This window comes from Stegostoma tigrinum, chromosome 16 (genome assembly GCF_030684315.1).
Source record: "Stegostoma tigrinum isolate sSteTig4 chromosome 16, sSteTig4.hap1, whole genome shotgun sequence".
In the NCBI taxonomy this organism is placed as follows: Eukaryota; Metazoa; Chordata; class Chondrichthyes; order Orectolobiformes; family Stegostomatidae; genus Stegostoma; species Stegostoma tigrinum.
In genome coordinates this window covers 40,013,233-40,031,894 of record NC_081369.1, presented here as the reverse complement: position 1 = coordinate 40,031,894, position 18,662 = coordinate 40,013,233, and the positions used below count along the sequence as shown (strand labels likewise).

The window sequence follows — 18,662 nt, the reverse complement described above, 5'->3', positions numbered from 1 at the left end:
CTATGAAGCTAGCATGCCATTCAAAATAATAAAATGTGAGGCTGGATGAACACAGCAGGCCAAGCAGCATCTCAGGAGCACAAAAGCTGACGTTTCGGGCCTAGACCCTTCATCAGAGAGGGGGATGGGGAGAGGGAACTGGAATAAATAGGGAGAGAGGGGGAGGCGGACCGAAGATGGAGAGAAAAGAAGATAGGTGGAGAGAGTATAGGTGGGGAGGTAGGGAGGGGATAGGTCAGTCCAGGGAAGACGGACAGGTCAAGGAGGTGGGATGAGGTTAGTAGGTAGATGGGGGTGCGGCTTGGGGTGGGAGGAAGGGATGGGTGAGAGGAAGAACCGGTTAGGGAGGCAGAGACAGGTTGGACTGGTTTTGGGATGCAGTGGGTGGGGGGGAAGAGCTGGGCTGGTTGTGTGGTGCAGTGGGGGGAGGGGATGAGCTGGGCTGGTTTAGGGATGCAGTAGGGGAAGGGGAGATTTTGAAACTGGTGAAGTCCACATTGATACCATTAGGCTGCAGGGTTCCCAGGCGGAATATGAGTTGCTGTTCCTGCAACCTTCAGGTGGCATCATTGTGGCACTGCAGGAGGCCCATGACGGACATGTCATCTAGAGAATGGGAGGGGGAGTGGAAATGGTTTGCGACTGGGAGGTGCAGTTGTTTGTTGCGAACTGAGCGGAGGTGTTCTGCAAAGCGGTCTCCAAGCCTCCGCTTGGTTTCTCCAATGTAGAGGAAGCCACACCGGGTACAGTGGATGCAGTATACCACATTGGCTGATGTGCAGGTGAACCTCTGCTTAATGTGGAATGTCATCTTGGGGCCTAGGATAGGGGTGAGGGAGGAGGTGTGGGGGCAAGTGTAGCATTTCCTGCGGTTGCAGGGGAAGGTGCCGGGTGTGGTGGGGTTGGAGGGCAGTGTGGAGTGAACAAGGGAGTCACGGAGAGAGTGGTCTCTCCGGAAAGAAGACAGGGGTGGGGATGGAAAAATGTCTTGGGTGGTGGTGCCATTCAAAACACAGTTGAGTCTCAATCAGAAAGCTCGACTATTTTCAGATTGTTTAACACTGAGATTAACGCGTAAGAGTGGGAAGTCTTATCATTGCAACTGCACTTCCATTAATTTCAATCTAGGGGAATTCAACTTGAGTGTCCCGTGGAGAAGCATGGAATCACTGACAGAAACTTTTGATTTCCATGTTACTTTGTTCATGTGCAAATTCCAGTCATCACATTCAATGAAACTGAAAGCTATGTCAGTGAACAATGACGGTGTCAGTAATAGTGCTACTGCAAAACCTTTAGCTTTAAGCTGTGGCATCATTAATCCTGCAGAAACATATCATTGTGGCCATTTTCTATATATAGTCTTAAACAGAGAATTGAGAATGTTAATTGAATTATGTGTGTTATCTTCCTGAATTGCATATTATATGTAAAAGTCCTGTAATTGCCTCTAGCTATCAGCAACTGGTTAACTTATTTCTCATTATCTTTATATGCATTAATTATGGTTATTTATGTGGGGGTGGGGTTTGGTGGTTGATTTGAGGAGTGTCTGGTTCTTTCTAATTTGCCCATGGGACCAATGTCTTGTGACCTGTTTCTTTTCCACTTGATTATTTAAAACGATCTGAGTGACCTATATTCATTCACTGGCTTTTTTATCCAGCTGATTCTACTAATATATTTGGAATGTCCCTCAGGACTTTTTTTTAATGAATTGAGAGATTTGGGAGTGTTAAATCGTAAATAAATCTGTTCTTTCCACTTCTCCTCAATAAGTAAATTTGTCTCAAATTTACTGAAACAGACTATTGATTTGTGTGACAGGCTGCACTTGGAACTGTACATACTTTTTCTCTGATGTTCAATGGATTGCACAACATTAAACTATTTTCAACACTTGTTTCAGTCAGTGCATTTGGAGCCTATCTACCTGTGGAGATTTGAAATGTTCCTGGATGTTAACCTTCTGAGGGGAAATTCCAAAAAAAAACCCTTCTCAATAACTAAAACGAGCAAACTTAAAGACCATTCATCCAACTTCTTTTTCAATATTCTACAGTGACAATATTCCAGCCTAAGCACCTAATGCAGTAGCCAGAATTATTAGTGTTGATCACCTAAGTGTACAGCTTTCCTCACAGTCCAGTGTTCGACTCTATATTTTTCTCATGCTCCCAGGTTCAGTGCAGTCTGAACTGAGTAAGCTTTTATCACTTAGTATGATAGTTAGAGCCATAGAGTTGTATAGCACGGAACAGGGCCTTCCGTCCAACTCATTCATGCTGACCAGATATCCTAAATTAATCTTGCCCCATTTGCCAGTATTGGCCCATATCCTTCTAAACCCTCCCTACTCATGTAACCATCCAGATGCCTTTTAAATGTTGTAATTGTACCAGCCTCCACCACTTCCTCTGGCAGCTCATTCTGTACACGCACCACCCTCTGTGTGAAAATGTTGCCCCTCAAGCCCCTTTTAAATCTTTCCCCTCACACCTTAAACCTATGCCCTTTAGTTTTGGACTCCCCTACCCTGGGAAAAAGACCTTGGCTATTCACCCTATCCATGCCCCTCATTATTTTATAAACCTCTATAAGATCACCTCTTAGCCTCTGACATTCCAGGGAAAATAGCCCCAGCTTATTCCACCTCTCTCAATAGCTCAAACCTTCCAACCCTGGCAACGTCCTTGTAAATCCCGTCTGCATCTTTTCAAGTTTAACAATCTATCCTATTGTAGGGAGACCAGAATTGAATGCAGTATTCCAAAAGCAGCCTTACCGATATCCCATACAGTAGGGTTCCACAATTGGCATCAGTGCCTCAGGAGTGGGAGGAAAACTTTTAGATTGGTTTCCTAACTACAATCACTCTACACACTCCACTCTTCTGAAAAAGGTCAATCGTCATCAGCTGATGACAAAACCCAATTGTGCTCCAATAGTTGCTATGCTCAAGTAACTTTCCAGACACTCAATAAATAGGAGAAAGGAGAATAGAAATCTTTCTTTTTACACCTGATGTTGGAGATACTCCGTGCCAGTAAAATGCTGCCTGCCAAGATGTAAATTCAAAGAAATATATTTCTATCACCAAACAGCTTCCATCGTTAATATTAAAGAAATCAGTTATGAATTAGGAAGCACACATTATATTTATTTCATTCATGTTCAAACGAGTGGCATCAAGCAGCACTGCTGTGGGTTTCATATGTGATCTGAATGTATTAATTGGCTCATGTTGATTTTTCAGAAATCTAAATTCAGAAGGGACCAGCACCTGTGACAGAATCTGGCCATAGCTCCTGATTGTCAGACAAGACTATTTCAGTGAACCTTCAAACCTAGGATCTTAAATTCGGAATAAGTTAACACTGTCAGCTAGGCATGAACATGGACTCCCGATCTCCGTCCATTTAACTCCCTGTCCCACTCACTCTCTGACATGTCCGTCCTCGGCCTCCTCCAGTGTCACAGTGACTCGGAACCCAAATTTGAAGAACACCATCTTATCTTCTACCTGGGCATCCTACAGCCCAGAGGACTCAACGTTGAGCTCTGCAATTACAAATAACCTTCCCAACCATCCCACCAGCTTCCCTTCCAGCCCCAGAGGGAAGACGGACAGGTCAAGGAGGTGGAGATGAAGCACGTATAGGTGAATGTGGGTAGGAAATGGGATTGGGGGTTGGTCAGTGAGGAGGGATGTGCGGATATCTAGGAGAGAAGACGGACAGGTCAAGGAGGCAGGGATGAAGCTAGTAAAGGTGAGTTTAGGTCAGACGTGGGGATGGGGATTGGTCAGTGAGGAGGGATGGGTGGATAGGTATGAGGGAAAATGGACAGGTCAAGGAGGCAGGGATGAAGCTAGTAAAGGTAAGTTTAGGTTGGAAGTGGGGGTGGGGATTGGTCAGTGAGGAGGGAGGAGCGGATAGGTGGGAGAGAAGATGGACAAGTCAAGGAAGCGGGGATGAGAGGGCGGGGCTAGTCTTCGGATGATGTCGGGGTGGGGAGATTTTGAAGCTAGTAAAGTTCACATTGAGACCATTGGGTTGTAGGCTTCCAAGACAGAAAATGAGGTGCTGTTCCTTCAGTTTCTGGGTAGCGTCACTGTGACACTGGAGGAGGCCCAGGATGGACATGTCGTCCAGGGAGTGGGAGAGGGAGTCAACTCCTTGACCTGCCTGTCTTCTCTCCCACCCTGTCTGCTCCTCCCACCTCACTGACCAATCTCATCCCCCTTTCTACCTACACTCATCTTTACTAACTTCATTCCCGTCTCCTTGACCTGTCCGTCTTCTCTCCCAACTATCCACTCCACTATCCACCATCTATCACCACTCCTCCACTCTCCCTACTTGTTTCAGATCCCCCTTCCCTCCTCCATTTCTGAAGAAGGGTCCTAACCCAAAACGTCAGCTTTCCTGCTCCTCTGATGCTGCATGGCCTGCTGTGTTCCTCCAGTTCCACACTGTTATCTCTGACTCCAGCATCTGCAGTTCCTACTATCTCTGAGTGAGTATTGATTTTAATTTTGTGTTAATCTATAGATCAATATTTATGTTGCTAAGATACAAAATATCAATACACCTACAAAAGGGAAACAAGAGCAAGTAATACATACATCCTGCTTCTTAGTTATTGTTTGCTCAAAGATGATGTATGTAAATATAGCAGCAATTTCTGCCAATTTTCCGGCTTAGAAATACATTTGCCTTTTCCCTGTAATCTCTGACTTCATGGAGTAACAAGAGCGCAGCTGCAGCAGTTTTCAAAGGATGTGCCTGCGGACATATTTAATATTAGCCTAAAGAGCTTTACACTTATTGAGTATTAAAGCCTGAACTTTGTACGATTGTCAGTGAGGCAGCAATGTTTGAAGCCAATTTAAATTGTATCTATAAAGTGAACCTGCTGCACATCAATGCTACAATTTTAAACCTTGATTTCATAAGGTCCTGGTCATAAAGGAGGGTCTCATTCATCAAGGACTATCATAAAACTTACTGTGGGATTGACCCACATTAATGATTTAGACCTGTGAGCAATGAGTACAATTTTAAAACTTGCAAACAATGCAAATTTAGGACTGTGAGGAGGATAGTGTAGAACTTCCAAAGACAGACATAAATGGAAGAATATATGGCAAACAAGAAGCAGATGAAATTTAATAAGTGTGAAATTGTTAATTTTGATAGAAAGCCCATTGACAGACAATACAAAATAAGTGTGTCGCAAGTGAGTGCAAGAGCACGGACACCTGGCTCTGTCTATATTTAATCTATTAAAGGCGGAAGGACATGTTTAGTGAGCAGTTGATGTGGCAGACAGGATTCTGGTTTCAGATTTCCAGCATCTGCAGGATTTTGCCCTCATTCTGGTTTCATTTTTAAAAATTCATTCAGTGGATGTGGGCTTCACTGGCTGCGTCAGAATTTATTGCCTGAGCCTGGCTGCCTCTGAGAGGGAGATAGTGACCTGTCTCTTAACCACTGCAGTCCATTTGATGTAGCTTCCCACAACATTGATAGGAAAAGAATGCCGAGATTTTGACAGCGAAGGAACAATGATGTATTTCCAAGTCAGGATGGTGAGTGGCTTGGAGGAGAACTTGTAGGTAGTGGTGTTCCCATATGTTTGCAGTCCTTGCCCTTCTAGATGGTGGAGATTGTGAATTTAGAAAGTGCTGTCTAAGGTCTCTTGGTGAATATCTACAACACATCTTATGATCGCACAGACTGCAGCAAGTGGGCATCAGTGGAGGAGGAGCTGAAGGCTTGTGGATATTGCACCGATCAAGTAGCCTGCTTTGTCTTGGATGGTGTCAAATTTATTGAGTGTGCTTGGAGCAAATGGAGTGTATTCCATTACACTCCTGATTTGAGCCTGGTAGGTAGTAGGCTCGATTTGGGGATTCAGGAGGTGAGTTACCTGCTGCAAAAACAGAAGTTGCTGGAAAAGCCCAACAGGTCTGGCAGCACCTGTGAAGAAAAAAATCAAAGCTAACATTTCAGGTCCGGTGACCCTTCCTCAGAACTGAAACAAAAAACCTGAAAGAACTGCAGATGCTGTAAATCAGGAGCAAAAACAGAAGTTGCTGGAAAAGCTCGGCAGGTCTGGCAGCATCTGTGGAGCAAAAATTAGAGTTAACATATCGGGTTTGGTGACCCTTCCTCAGAACTGTTACCTGCTGCAGTATTCTAAGATTCTGACCTGTTCTTGTAGCCACAGTATTTATGTAGCTAGCCTAGTTCAATTTCTGATCAATAGTAATCCCAAAATATTGAAAGTGGCTGATTCAGAGATACAAAGGCCATTGATTATCATGGGGGTGAAGATAAGATCTCTCTTGTTGGAGATGGCCATTGCCTGGCATTCATGAGGCTCAGATGTTAATTGCCACTCATCAGCAAAATTAATATCTTTGTACATAGATCTGCATGAATTCAGTAAGGTACCTAACAAGGTTCCTCATGGTAGCCTGGTTAGCAAGGTTAGGTCATACAGACTACAGGGAGAATTAGCCATCTGGATACAGAACTGGCTGGAAGGTAGAAGTCAGAGGGTGATGGTGGATGGTTGCTTTTCGGACTGGAGGCCTGTGACCAGCGGTGTGTCACATGGATCAGTGCTGGGTCCACTGCTTTTTGTCATTTATATTAATGATTTGGATGTGAACATAACAGGTATGGTTAGTAAGTTTGCAGATGACACTAAAATTGGAGGTGTCATAGGCAGTGAAGAGCATTACCTCAGAATACAAAGGGATCTTGATCAGATAGGCCCATGGGTTGAGGAGTGGCAAATGGATTTTGATTTAGATAAATGTGAGGTGCTGCATTTTGGAAAGGCAAATCAGGGCAGGATTTATACACTTAATGGTTAGGTCTTGGGCAGTGTTGCTGAACAAAGAGACTTTGGAGTACATGTTTATAGTTCCTTGAAAATGGAGTCACAGCTAGATAGAATATTGAAGAAGGCATGAGATATACTTGCCTTTACTGGTCAGTACATTGAGTATAGGAGTTGGGAGATCATGTTGTGCATGGGACATTGGAGTATTGCGTGCAATTCTGGGTCTCCCTGCTATAGGAAGGTAGCAGTGAAATTTGAAAGGATTCCGAAAAGGCTTACGAACAAGTTGCCAGGGTTGGAGGTTTTAAGCTGCAGGGAGAGGCTGAATAGACTGGGGCTATTTTCCCTGGAGCATCAGAGGCTGTGTTGGTGACCTAAGCAAGGTTTATAAAATCATGAGGGACATGGATGGGCTAAATAGGCAATGCCTTTTCCTTGTTGAAGGGGAGTCCAAAACTAGAGGGTGTATGGTTAAGATAAGAGGCAAAAGATATAAAAGGGACCTAAAGGACAACATTTTCACACAAAGGGTGGTGTATGTATGGAATGAGCTGCCAGAGGAAATAGTGGAAGCTGGTACAACATTTAAAAAACATCTGGGTGAGTATATGAATAGAGTGGGTTTAGAGGGATAGGGGCCAAATACTGGCAAATGGGACTAAATTAATTTAGGATATGTGGTCAGCATGGATGAGTTGGACGAAAGGGTCTGTTTCAGTGCTGTATATCTTTGTGACTCCATTACTCTTATATTCTATTCCAGTACCTGGGGAGCCACAAATGGTGCTGAACATCAAGCAGTCATCAGGGAATAGCCCCATTCCTAACATCATAGTGGAGGGAAGTTCATTGATGAAGCAGCTGGAGATGGTCGGGCTGAGGACACTATCTTGAGGAGCTCCTGCAGAGATATCCTGGAGCTGAGACGACTTCCATGGAACAACCTTAACCATCTTACCAACTTCCCATGTACCATGTATGACTCCAACTAGCGGACTGTTTTCCCCAGCTACTCAGTGATTCCAGGTTTGGTAGGGCTCCTTGATGCCACTCTTGATTACGTGTGCCTTTGATGTCAAGGGCTGTCACCTTTACCTCACTCCTGGAATTCAGCTCCTGTTTAAACCAAAGCTGTATGAGGTCAGGAGTTGAATGGCTCTGGCAGAACCCTAACTAGACATCACTGAGCAGGTTGTAGCTGAGCAGATGCTGCTTGGTGGCACTGTCGTGACATCTTCCGTCACTTTACTGAGGGTTGAGAGTAGACTGATGGGGTAATAATTGACTAGGTAGGATTTTCCCTGCATTTTGTGTACAGGACTCACCTGGGTATCTTCCACATGCTGATTGGATACCAGTGTTGTAGCACAGGGCAGAGCGCAAGAACAAGGACAGGGGTTCAAATCTTGCAACGGCAGATGGTGGAATTTGAATTCAATAAAAAAAAGAGGTAAGAATCTCCTGATGACCATGATAACAGTCGATAATCATAAAACCCCAACTGGTTCACTAATGTCCTTCAGGGAAGGAAATCTACCATCCTCACCTGGCCTGGCCTCCATGTGATTCCAGACTCACAGCATTGTGGTTGTATCTCAACTGCCTTCTGAAATGACCTAGCAAGCTGCTTGGTTGTATCAATTACAACAAGTTTTAACAAAGAAATAAAATTGGATAGACGAGCTAGCATTGACCTGGGCACCAGAAAAGCCAATAGCAGAAACGGCCCTGTTCACCCTGCAAATCCTCCTTCCTAACAGCTGGGGATTAGTGCTAAACTTGAGAGAATTGCCCCACAGACTATTCAAGCAACAACCCAGCATAGCCATACTCATGGAATTATCCCTCACAGACAAAGTCTCAGACACTACCACCACCGTCCCTATATCCTGTACTACCAGCACAGAGGTACTCAGTCAGGAGTGAACTGCCCTGGGAGTCCTCAACATTGACTCCAGACCCCATGAAGTTTTGTGGCTTCAGGTTAAACATGGGCAGGAAAGCCTCCTGCTGATTACCACATACCGTCCTCCCTCAGCTGATGAATAAGTACTCCTCCATGTTGAACTACACTTAGAGGAAGCAAGGGCACAAAATGTACTGTCAGTGGGGGGGGATTTCAATATCCACCACCAAGAGTGGCTCAGGAGCAGTACTGCTGATCGGGCTGCCTGGGTCCCAAAGCACATAACTATTATACGGGGTCTGTGGTGGGTGGTGAGGGAATCAACAAGACAGAAAACTCGGCCTCATCCTTACCAATCTGTCAGCTGCAGATGCATTTGTCAATATCAGTATCAGTAAGAGTGACCCTGTGGAGATGAAGTCCTATCTTCTTATTCAGAATAAGAGCCATTGTGTTGTACACGACTATCACCTCGCTAAATGAGACAGCCTTCACACAGATCTAACAATTCTGGGCATCCATGAGGCACTGTGGGCCATCAACGGCAGCAGAATTGTACTCCAGCACAATCTGTAACCTAATGGCCTGGCATATCCCCCACTTAACCATTACCATCAAGCCAGGGGATCAACCCTAGTTCAATGGAGAGAGTGCAGGAGGCCATGCCAGTAGCAGCACCAGGCGAACCTGAAGATGAGGTGTCAACCTGGTGAAGCCACCTAGTAGAATAAACTGCATAAGCAGCAATTGATAGACAGAGCTAAGAGATTCCACAACCAATGGATCAGATCTAAGCTCTACAGTCCTTCTACCACCAATCATGATTGGTGGTGAACAATTAAACAACCCACTGGAGGAGGAAGCTCCACAGATATCTCTATTCTCCATGAGTGAAGGGCCCAATGCATCAGTGCAAAAGATAAGGCTGAAGCTTTTGCAGCAATCTTCAGCTAGAAGTGCCAAGTGGATGATCCATTTTGCCCTTCTCCAGTGGCTCCCTGCATTATAGATACATGTCATCAAAAAATGTGATTCACTCCATGTGATGCCAAGGTACAGTTGGAGGCACTGGATACCGCAAAGGCTGTGGGCCCTGATAACATTCTGGCAATAGTACCAAAGACTTGTGCTCCAGAACTTGCTGCTTCCCTAGTTAGCTGTTCCAGTACAGTTACAACACTGGCATTTAGAAGTGGAAATGTACACAAATCCAACACAGCCAATTACCACCACATCAGACTACTATCCATCATCAGTAAAGTGACGGCAGGTGTCATCAACAGTGTTATCAAGCAGCACCTGCTCAGTAATAACCTGCTCGGTGATGCCCAGTTTGGGTTCTCCCAGGGCCACTCAGTTCCTGACCTCATTACAGCCTTGTTTCAAACATGGATAAAAAAGCTGAATTCCGGAGGTGGGTTGAGAATGTTAGCCCTTGATACCAAGACAGTATTGACCAAGTGTGGTATCAAGGAGCCCTAGCAATACTGGTATCAGTGAGTATCAGGGGGCAAACTCTCTGCTGGTTGGAGTCATACCTGACACATAAGAAGATGGTCATGGTGTGGTAGCTCAGTGATCTCAGTCATCTCTTCAGGAGTAACTCAGGGTAATGTCCTAGTCCCAAAAATCTTCAGCTGTTTCATTACTGGCTTTCTCCCCATCATAAGATCCAAAGTGGGGATGTTCGTTGATGACTGCACAACGTTCAGCAACATTTATAACAACTCAGGCTGAAGCAATCCAAAGGCAAAAAGATCTGGGCAATATTCAGGTCTGGGCTGACAAATGCAAAGTGACATTCACACCATAAAATGCCAGGCTATAACCATGTCCAATAAGAGACAACCTACTTACTGTCCCTTCATATACAATAGAGTTATCATCACTGACTCAACATCCTGGGGGTAGCCATTGACCAGAAACTCACTGGACTCAGAAGATTAACACAGTGGCTACAAGAGCAGCAAGAGGCAATGAATACTGCAGCGAGTAACTCACCTCCTGAATTCCCAAAGCCTGTCCATCATTTACAAGGCACAAGTCAGGAATGTGATGGATTATTCAGTCAGGAGTGTGAATTGTGCAGCTCCAGAGGTTTGACACCATCCAGGACAAAACATCCATTTGATTGGCACCAAATCCATAAAGATCCACTTCCTTCACCACCAGTGGTCAGTTGCAGCAGCAGGCATCTACAAGATGATTTGGTAAAGACCATTATTCAGCATCCTCCCAACCACAGCCATTTCCATCGAGAAGGACAAGGACCACAGATACGTGGGAACACCACAACCTCCAAATTATCCTTCAATCTGCTCACCATCCAGTCTTGGAAGTATATCACCATTCCTGCACTGTTGTTGGGTCAAATTCCTGGAACTGCCTCCCTAAGGGCATTGTGAATCAACCTACAGCACAAGGATTGCAGCAGTTCAAGAAGGCAGCTCATCATCACCTTCTCCAGGACAACTAAGGATGAGCAATAAATGCTGGCCAGCCAGCGACACCCAGGCCCCATGAATGAATTTTTTAAAAATTGAAAAGATTTAGAATATAAGACTAGGAGATTCAAAAATGGTACACGAAGCTATCATCAATTGTTGTAAAAACCCATCTGGTTCCCTACTGTCCTTTAAGGAAAGAAATCTGTTTTAGATAGGCCTACATGTAACTCCAGGCCTACAGCAATATGGTTGAGCCTTAACTGTTGACTGAATAAGTTTCAGGAAGGAAGTCTGAGGGCAGCCTTATCACCTGGAGGCCAACAGAAGCACACAACTAATCACGTATTCGCCACTTCAGATGATAAAGTGTGAAGCTGGATGAACACAGCAGGGTTCCATCGGTGGTGGGAGGAGCGGGGTGGGCAGCAGCAGCAGCGGTGAGGGTGGTGTGTGTGGTGTTGCAACTGGAAGTGGAGGCTGTGACTGCATCATCCTCCGACACTTCCGCCATCTACAATCTGACCCCACCACCCAAGCCATTTTTCCATCCCCACCCTTGCCTGCTTTCCGGAGAGACCACTCTCTCCGTGACTCCCTTGTTCGCTCCACACTGCCCTCCAACCCCACCACACCCAACACCTTCCCCTGCAACCACAGGAAGTGCTACACTTGCCCCCACACCCCCTCCCTCACCCCTATCCCAGGTCCCAAGATGACTTTCCATATTAAGCAGAGGTTCACCTGCACATCTGCCAATGTGTAGTACTGTATCCATTGTACCCGGTGTGGCTACCTCTACATTGGGGAAACCAAGCGGAGGCTGGGGGCCGCTTTGCAGAACACCTCAGCTCGGTTCGCAATAAACAACTGCACCTCCCAGTCACGAACCATTTCCACTCCCCCTCCCATTCTTTAGATGACATGTCCATCCTGGGCCTCCTGCAGTGCCACAATGATGCCACCTGAAGGTTGCAGGAACAGCAACTCATATTCCGCTTCGGAACCCTGCAGCCCATTGGTATCAATGTGGACTTCACCACCTTCAAAATCTCCCCCTCCCCCACCGCATCCCAAAACCAGCCCAGTTCTTCCCCTCCCCCCACTTCATCACACAACCAGCCCAGCTCATCCCCTCCCCCCACTGCATCCCAAAACTAGCCCAGCCTGTCTCTGCCTCCCTAACCTGTTCTTCCTCTCACCCATCCTTTCCTCCCACCCCAAGCTGCACCTCCATTTCCTACCTACTAACCTCATCCCACCTCCTTGACCTGTCCATCTTCCCTGGACTGACCTATCCCCTCCCTACCTCCCCACCTATACTCTCCTCTCCACCTATCTTCTTTTCTCTCCATCTTCGGTCCGCCTCCCCCTCTCTCCCTATTTATTCCAGAACTCTCTCCCCATCCCCCTCTCTGATGAAGGGTCTAGGCTCGAAACGTCAGCTTTTGTGCTCCTGAGATGCTGCTTGGCCTGCTGTGTTCATCCAGCTTCACAGTTTATTATCTTGGATTCTCCAGCATCTGCAGTTCCCATTATCTCTGATACACTTATTCGCCACTTAATGTTTTTCTCCCACCACTGCTTGCATTCTAACAGCTGTTGAAAGGGGCTATCTTGTGAGGAAGCCTCTCAAAAAAGCCAGTGACCTCCCTGTAGGGTCAGGGTTTGAAGGTGCCCTCTAGGTCTTGTAGCCATGGCCAATGGACAACTTATCAGTGACAAATCCAGCATTGCTGAAAAGGCCTGCCTCTGACTGTAATAAAGCTCTTGCCCTTCAGCAGGGCCTGTCACACTGAGGCAAATCTATTCCCTTTGTTCGAGAATCACAGAATCCCTACAGTATGGAAACAGGCCCTTCAGCCAAACAAGTCCACACCGACCTTCAGAACATCCCACCCAGACCCATACCCCTATAGCCTAATCTACACATCCCTGAACACTACAGGCAATTTAGCATTGCCAATCCACCTAACCTGCACATCTTTGGGCTGTGGGAGGAAACCAGAGCACCTGGAAGAAAGACACACAGACATGGGGAAGAATGTACAAAATCCACATAGATAGTCACCAGAGGCTAGAATCGAACCCAGGTCCCTGGTGCTGTGTGGCAGCATTGCTAAGCACTGAGGCACCATGCGGCCCACAAAAACTATGTCGTCATGAACAGGATTCAAACCTGTGTGGAGAGACCCCATTGGATTTTGAGTCCAACTCCTTAGCCACTTCTCTGTCACTGCTTCCAGTGGCTTTACTAAAATCAAAGAGCTATCACTCCCCTCTGGGTGGGCTCTTCATCTCTCAAGGCACAGGATCTCTGACTGTTCATTATTCATCAACATGTGACCCTGCTCGCCATCAGCTTTCTGGCTGGGGGTGGGGGCCACCACAGTGACAACTACAATCAACCCTAAGTGTGAATTGAGAATATAGATGGAACTGTTAATGGAATGAGGTTTTATTTGAAATGTAAAGCTAAAACTACACCATGTTTAGCATTAAGTGGACCGTTGGTCAATGAATTGAAATGGTATTGTACTGGGACAAGGCAAGTCCCACGGCATCAAGAGTAAGGAATGACAAACAGGGTCAACAGTCTCATCTACCATATTGAGATGGTATTGACCATTGCTGCCATCTGGGAAGATGAAGAAGTTAAATCTAATTATACTATTCATGTAGTTTGCTGGGCCTGTACATTTCTAGTAAAATCTGACCTTGAGTGGACAGGATTCTTTGAGGGGAGAAAAGAAAACATAGACAGAAATTCAACTTCAAAATTAGACAACTGAAATTGAAAGAAATTCATAGAATCCCTACAATGTGGCAACAGGCCCTTCAGCCCAACAAGTCCACACCAACCCTTGGAGCATCCTACCCAGACCCATCCAAGCTACATAGCTCTGAACACTATGGACAATTTAGCATGGCCAATCCACCTAGCCTGCACATCTTTGGACTGTGAGAGGAAACCAGAGCACCTGGAGGAAACCCACACAGACACAGGGAGAATGTGCAAACTCCGCACAGACAGTAACCTGAGGGTGGAATCGAACCCAGGTCCCTGGCGCCGTGAGGCAGCAGTGTTAACCACTGAGCCACCGTGCTCTATATGAGAAATGTCAGAAAGGTATAGAAAGCCTCCATTTTCCAGACTACCACAAACTACTACTACAACAAACATGGAATTTTTATCTTATTGTTCCTATCTATATTGCCTACGATTAAACATAATGGATTAAAATAAAACAATCCTTCAAACTGATTCAGAGATAATGGGAACTGCAGATGCTGGAGATTCCAAGATAATAAAATGTGAGGCTGGATGAACACAGCAGGCCCAGCAGCATCTCAGGAGCACAAAAGCTGACGTTTCGGGCCTGGACCCTTCATCAGAGAGGGGGATGGGGGGAGGGAACTGGAATAAATAGGGAGAGAGGGGGAGGCGGACCGAAGATGGAGAGTAAAGAAGATAGGTGGAGAGAGTGTAGGTGGGGAGGTAGGGAGGGGATAGGTCGGTCCAGGGAAGACGGACAGGTCAAGGAGGTGGGATGAGGTGAGTAGGTAGCTGGGGGTGCGGCTTGGGGTGGGAGGAAGGGATGGGTGAGAGGGAGAACCGGTTAGGGAGGCAGAGACAGGTTGGACTGGTTTTGGGATGCAGTGGGTGGGGGGGAAGAGCTGGGCTGGTTGTGTGGTGCAGTGGGGGGAGGGGATGAACTGGGCTGGTTTAGGGATGCAGTAGGGGAAGGGGAGATTTTGAAACTGGTGAAGTCCACATTGATACCATATGGCTGCAGGGTTCCCAGGCGGAATATGAGTTGCTGTTCCTGCAACCTTCGGGTGGCATCATTGTGGCAGTGCAGGAGGCCCATGATGGACATGTCATCAAGAGAATGGGAGGGGGAGTGGAAATGGTTTGCGACTGGGAGGTGCAGTTGTTTGTTGCGAACTGAGCGGAGGTGTTCTGCAAAGCGGTCCCCAAGCCTCCGCTTGGTTTCCCCAATGTAGAGGAAGCCGCACCGGGTACAGTGGATGCAGTATACCACATTGGCAGATGTGCAGGTGAACCTCTGCTTAATGTGGAATGTCATCTTGGGGCCTGGGATGGGGTTGAGGGAGGAGGTGTGGGGACAAGTGTAGCTTTTCCTGCGGTTGCAGGGGAAGGTGCCGGGTGTGGTGGGGTTGGAGGGCAGTGTGGAGCGAACAAGGGAGTCACGGAGAGAGTGGTCTCTCCGGAAAGCAGACAGGGGAGGGGATGGAAAAATGTCTTGGGTGGTGGGGTCGGATTGTAAATGGCGGAAGTGTCGGAGGATAATGCGTTGTATCCGGAGGTTGGTAGGGTGGTGTGTGAGAACGAGGGGGATCCTCTTGGGGCGGTTGTGGCGGGGGCGGGGTGTGAGGGATGTGTCGCGGGAAATGCGGGAGACGCGGTCAAGGGCGTTCTCGATCACCGTGGGGGGAAAGTTGCGGTCCTTAAAGAACTTGGACATCTGGGATGTGCGGGAGTGGAATGTCTTATCGTGGGAGCAGATGCGGCGGAGGCGGAGGAATTGGGAATAGGGGATGGAATTTTTGCAGGAGGGTGGGCGGGAGGAGGTGTATTCTAGGTAGCTGTGTGAGTCGGTGGGCTTGAAATGGACATCAGTTACAAGCTGGTTGCCTGAGATGGAGACTGAGAGGTCCAGGAAGGTGAGGGATGTGCTGGAGATGGCCCAGGTGAACTGAAGGTTGGGGTGGAAGGTGTTGGTGAAGTGGATGAACTGTTCGAGCTCCTCTGGGGAGCAAGAGGCGGCGCCGATACAGTCATCAATGTACCGGAGGAAGAGGTGGGGTTTGGGGCCTGTGTAGGTGCGGAAGAGGGACTGTTCCACGTAACCTACAAAGAGGCAGGCATAGCTGGAGCCCATGCGGGTGCCCATGGCCACCCCCTTAGTCTGTAGGAAGTGGGAGGAGTCAAAAGAGAAGTTGTTGAGTGTGAGGACGAGTTCAGCTAGGCGGATGAGAGTGTCGGTGGAGGGGGCCTGGTCGGGCCTGCGGGACAGGAAGAAGCGGAGGGCCTTGAGGCCATCTCCATGCGGAATGCAGGTGTACAGGGACTGGACGTCCATGGTGAATATGAGGTGTTGGGGGCCAGGGAATTGGAAGTCCTGGAGGAGGTGGAGGGCGTGGGTGGTGTCACGGACGTAGGTGGGGAGTTCCTGGACCAAAGGGGAGAAAATGGAGTCCAGATAGGTGGAGATGAGTTCGGTGGGGCAGGAGCAGGCTGAGACGATGGGTCGACCAGGGCAGGCAGGTTTGTGGATTTTGGGAAGGAGATAGAAACGGGCCGTGCAGGGTTGGGGAACAATGAGGTTGGAGGCTGTGGGTGGGAGGTCCCCTGAGGTGATGAGGTCGTGAATGGTGTTGGAGATGATGGTTTGGTGCTCGGGTGTGGGGTCATGATCGAGGAGGCGGTAGGAGGTGGTGTCGGAGAGTTGGCGTCTGGCCTCGGCGATGTAGAGGTCAGTGCGCCATACTACCACTGCGCCACCCTTGTCTGCGGGTTTGATGGTGAGGTTGGGGTTGGAGCGGAGGGAGCGGAGGGCTGCCCGTTCTGCGGGGGAGAGGTTGGAGTGGGTGAGAGGGGTGGAGAGGTTGAGGCGGTTAATGTATCGACGGCAGTTGGAGATGAAGAGGTCGAGGGAGGGTAGGAGGCCTGGGGGTGGTGTCCAGGAGGAGGACTTGTGTTGGAAGCGGGTGAAGGGGTCAGTGGAAGGAGGGTTGGGTTCCCGGTTGAAGAAGTAGGCATGGAGGCGAAGACGGCGGAAAAACTGCTCTATGTCCGACCGTGACTGGTATTCGTTGATGTGTGGTTGTAGGGAGACAAAGGTGAGCCCCTTGCTAAGGACTGACCGTTCGTCCTCAGTCAGTGGGAGGTCTGGGGGGATGGTGAAGATGCGGCAGGGCTCAGTGTGGCTGTCTCCTCTGGGGTTGCAGGCTGTGGAGGTTGTGGGCGGAGCGATGAGGTCGTTGGCCGTGGGCGGGGTTCCGTCGGCCGTGGGCGGGGTTCCGCCGGCGCCGGCCGTGGGCGGGGTTCCGCCGGCGTCGACCGTGGGCGGGGTTCCGTCGGCGGTGGGAGGATCGGGGTGGGCGGCAGCAGCTGAGGTGAGGGTGGTGTGTGGGCTGTTGTACCTGGACGTGGAGGTGGTGACTGCAGCAGCGGTTCCGGAAGTTCTGTGGCCGGCGGAGGCGGATGTGACGTCATCGGTGGGGTCTCCGGCCGTGTCCTCATGGTCAATGGCGGTGGGTGCATGGTGGGGGAGGGGCAGGGACAGAGTCGGGATTTGGGAGGCGCAGGAATCCTCTTGTGGGTGGCAGGGGCCAGTGAGTTTGTTGTACTTACGATTTTTGGTGTCCAGTAAAGCTGAGTGGAACTGGGTGTTCAGTCTGTGGATCCTGCGGAGGATAAAAAACAGCAGGGGTCCTTTGCAGGTCTGGGAGAGGGAGGCTCTGAGCTGGGGCAGGCTGGATTGCAGTGCCTGGAGGTGCCGGCGCATGGCTGCGAGTGTCTGTTTCAGGACTCGCAGGGAGAAACGCTTCTGAAGGGTCTGAATGTTCTGGGTGTAGAGGTGGTCACGGTTGGGGCCAAATTGGGAAGGCTGAAATGTGGACTGTAGTCCCTTGGGGATGATCTGGTTCCGTAGGCAGGTGCTGAGGAAGGTGATGTGGCTGTGGTACCTGGTTTGCTTCAGGACATGGTCGAGCAGTTTCAAGGCCGAAGAGATTACAAGAGAGTTGCAATGGGAGAGAGATTCCCTGAGGTTGGTCCGGAGGGAGGAGGGTAACTTCTTCAGGTTAGGCATCCCTGGAAGAGGCTTCGCAGTGAGGTTAAAATAGTATCAGAGATAATGGGAACTGCAGATGCTGGAGATTCCAAGATAATAAAATGTGAGGCTGGATGAACATCCAAGATAATAATTCCATCCCCTATTCCCAATTCCTCCGCCTCCGCCGCATCTGCTCCCACGATAAGACATTCCACTCCCGCACATCCCAGATGTCCAAGTTCTTTAAGGACCGCAACTTTCCCCCCACGGTGATTGAGAACGCCCTTGACCGCGTCTCCCGCATTTCCCGCGACACATCCCTCACACCCCGCCCCCGCCACAACCGCCCCAAGAGGATCCCCCTCGTTCTCACACACCACCCTACCAACCTCCGGATACAACGCATTATCCTCCGACACTTCCGCCATTTACAATCCGACCCCACCACCCAAGACATTTTTCCATCCCCTCCCCTGTCTGCTTTCCGGAGAGACCACTCTCTCCGTGACTCCCTTGTTCGCTCCACACTGCCCTCCAACCCCACCACACCCGGCACCTTCCCCTGCAACCGCAGGAAATGCTACACTTGTCCCCACACCTCCTCCCTCACCCCCATCCCAGGCCCCAAGATGACATTCCACATTAAGC

At 48.5% G+C, this 18,662-nt stretch overlaps 1 protein-coding gene across 1 annotated transcript in view; it reads left to right on the top strand.

The window, feature by feature from the left end:
• Nucleotides 1-4,408: 4,408 nt before the first annotated feature.
• Nucleotides 4,409-18,662, top strand: part of uraha (urate (5-hydroxyiso-) hydrolase a) — a 58,998-nt gene continuing 44,744 nt past the window's right edge. Inside the window, exon 1 of the mRNA XM_059651720.1 lies at nt 4,409-4,518. Within this exon, the coding sequence (XP_059507703.1) occupies nt 4,439-4,518 (80 nt within the window). The 5' untranslated portion in view covers nt 4,409-4,438. The remainder of the gene's footprint in view (nt 4,519-18,662) is intronic.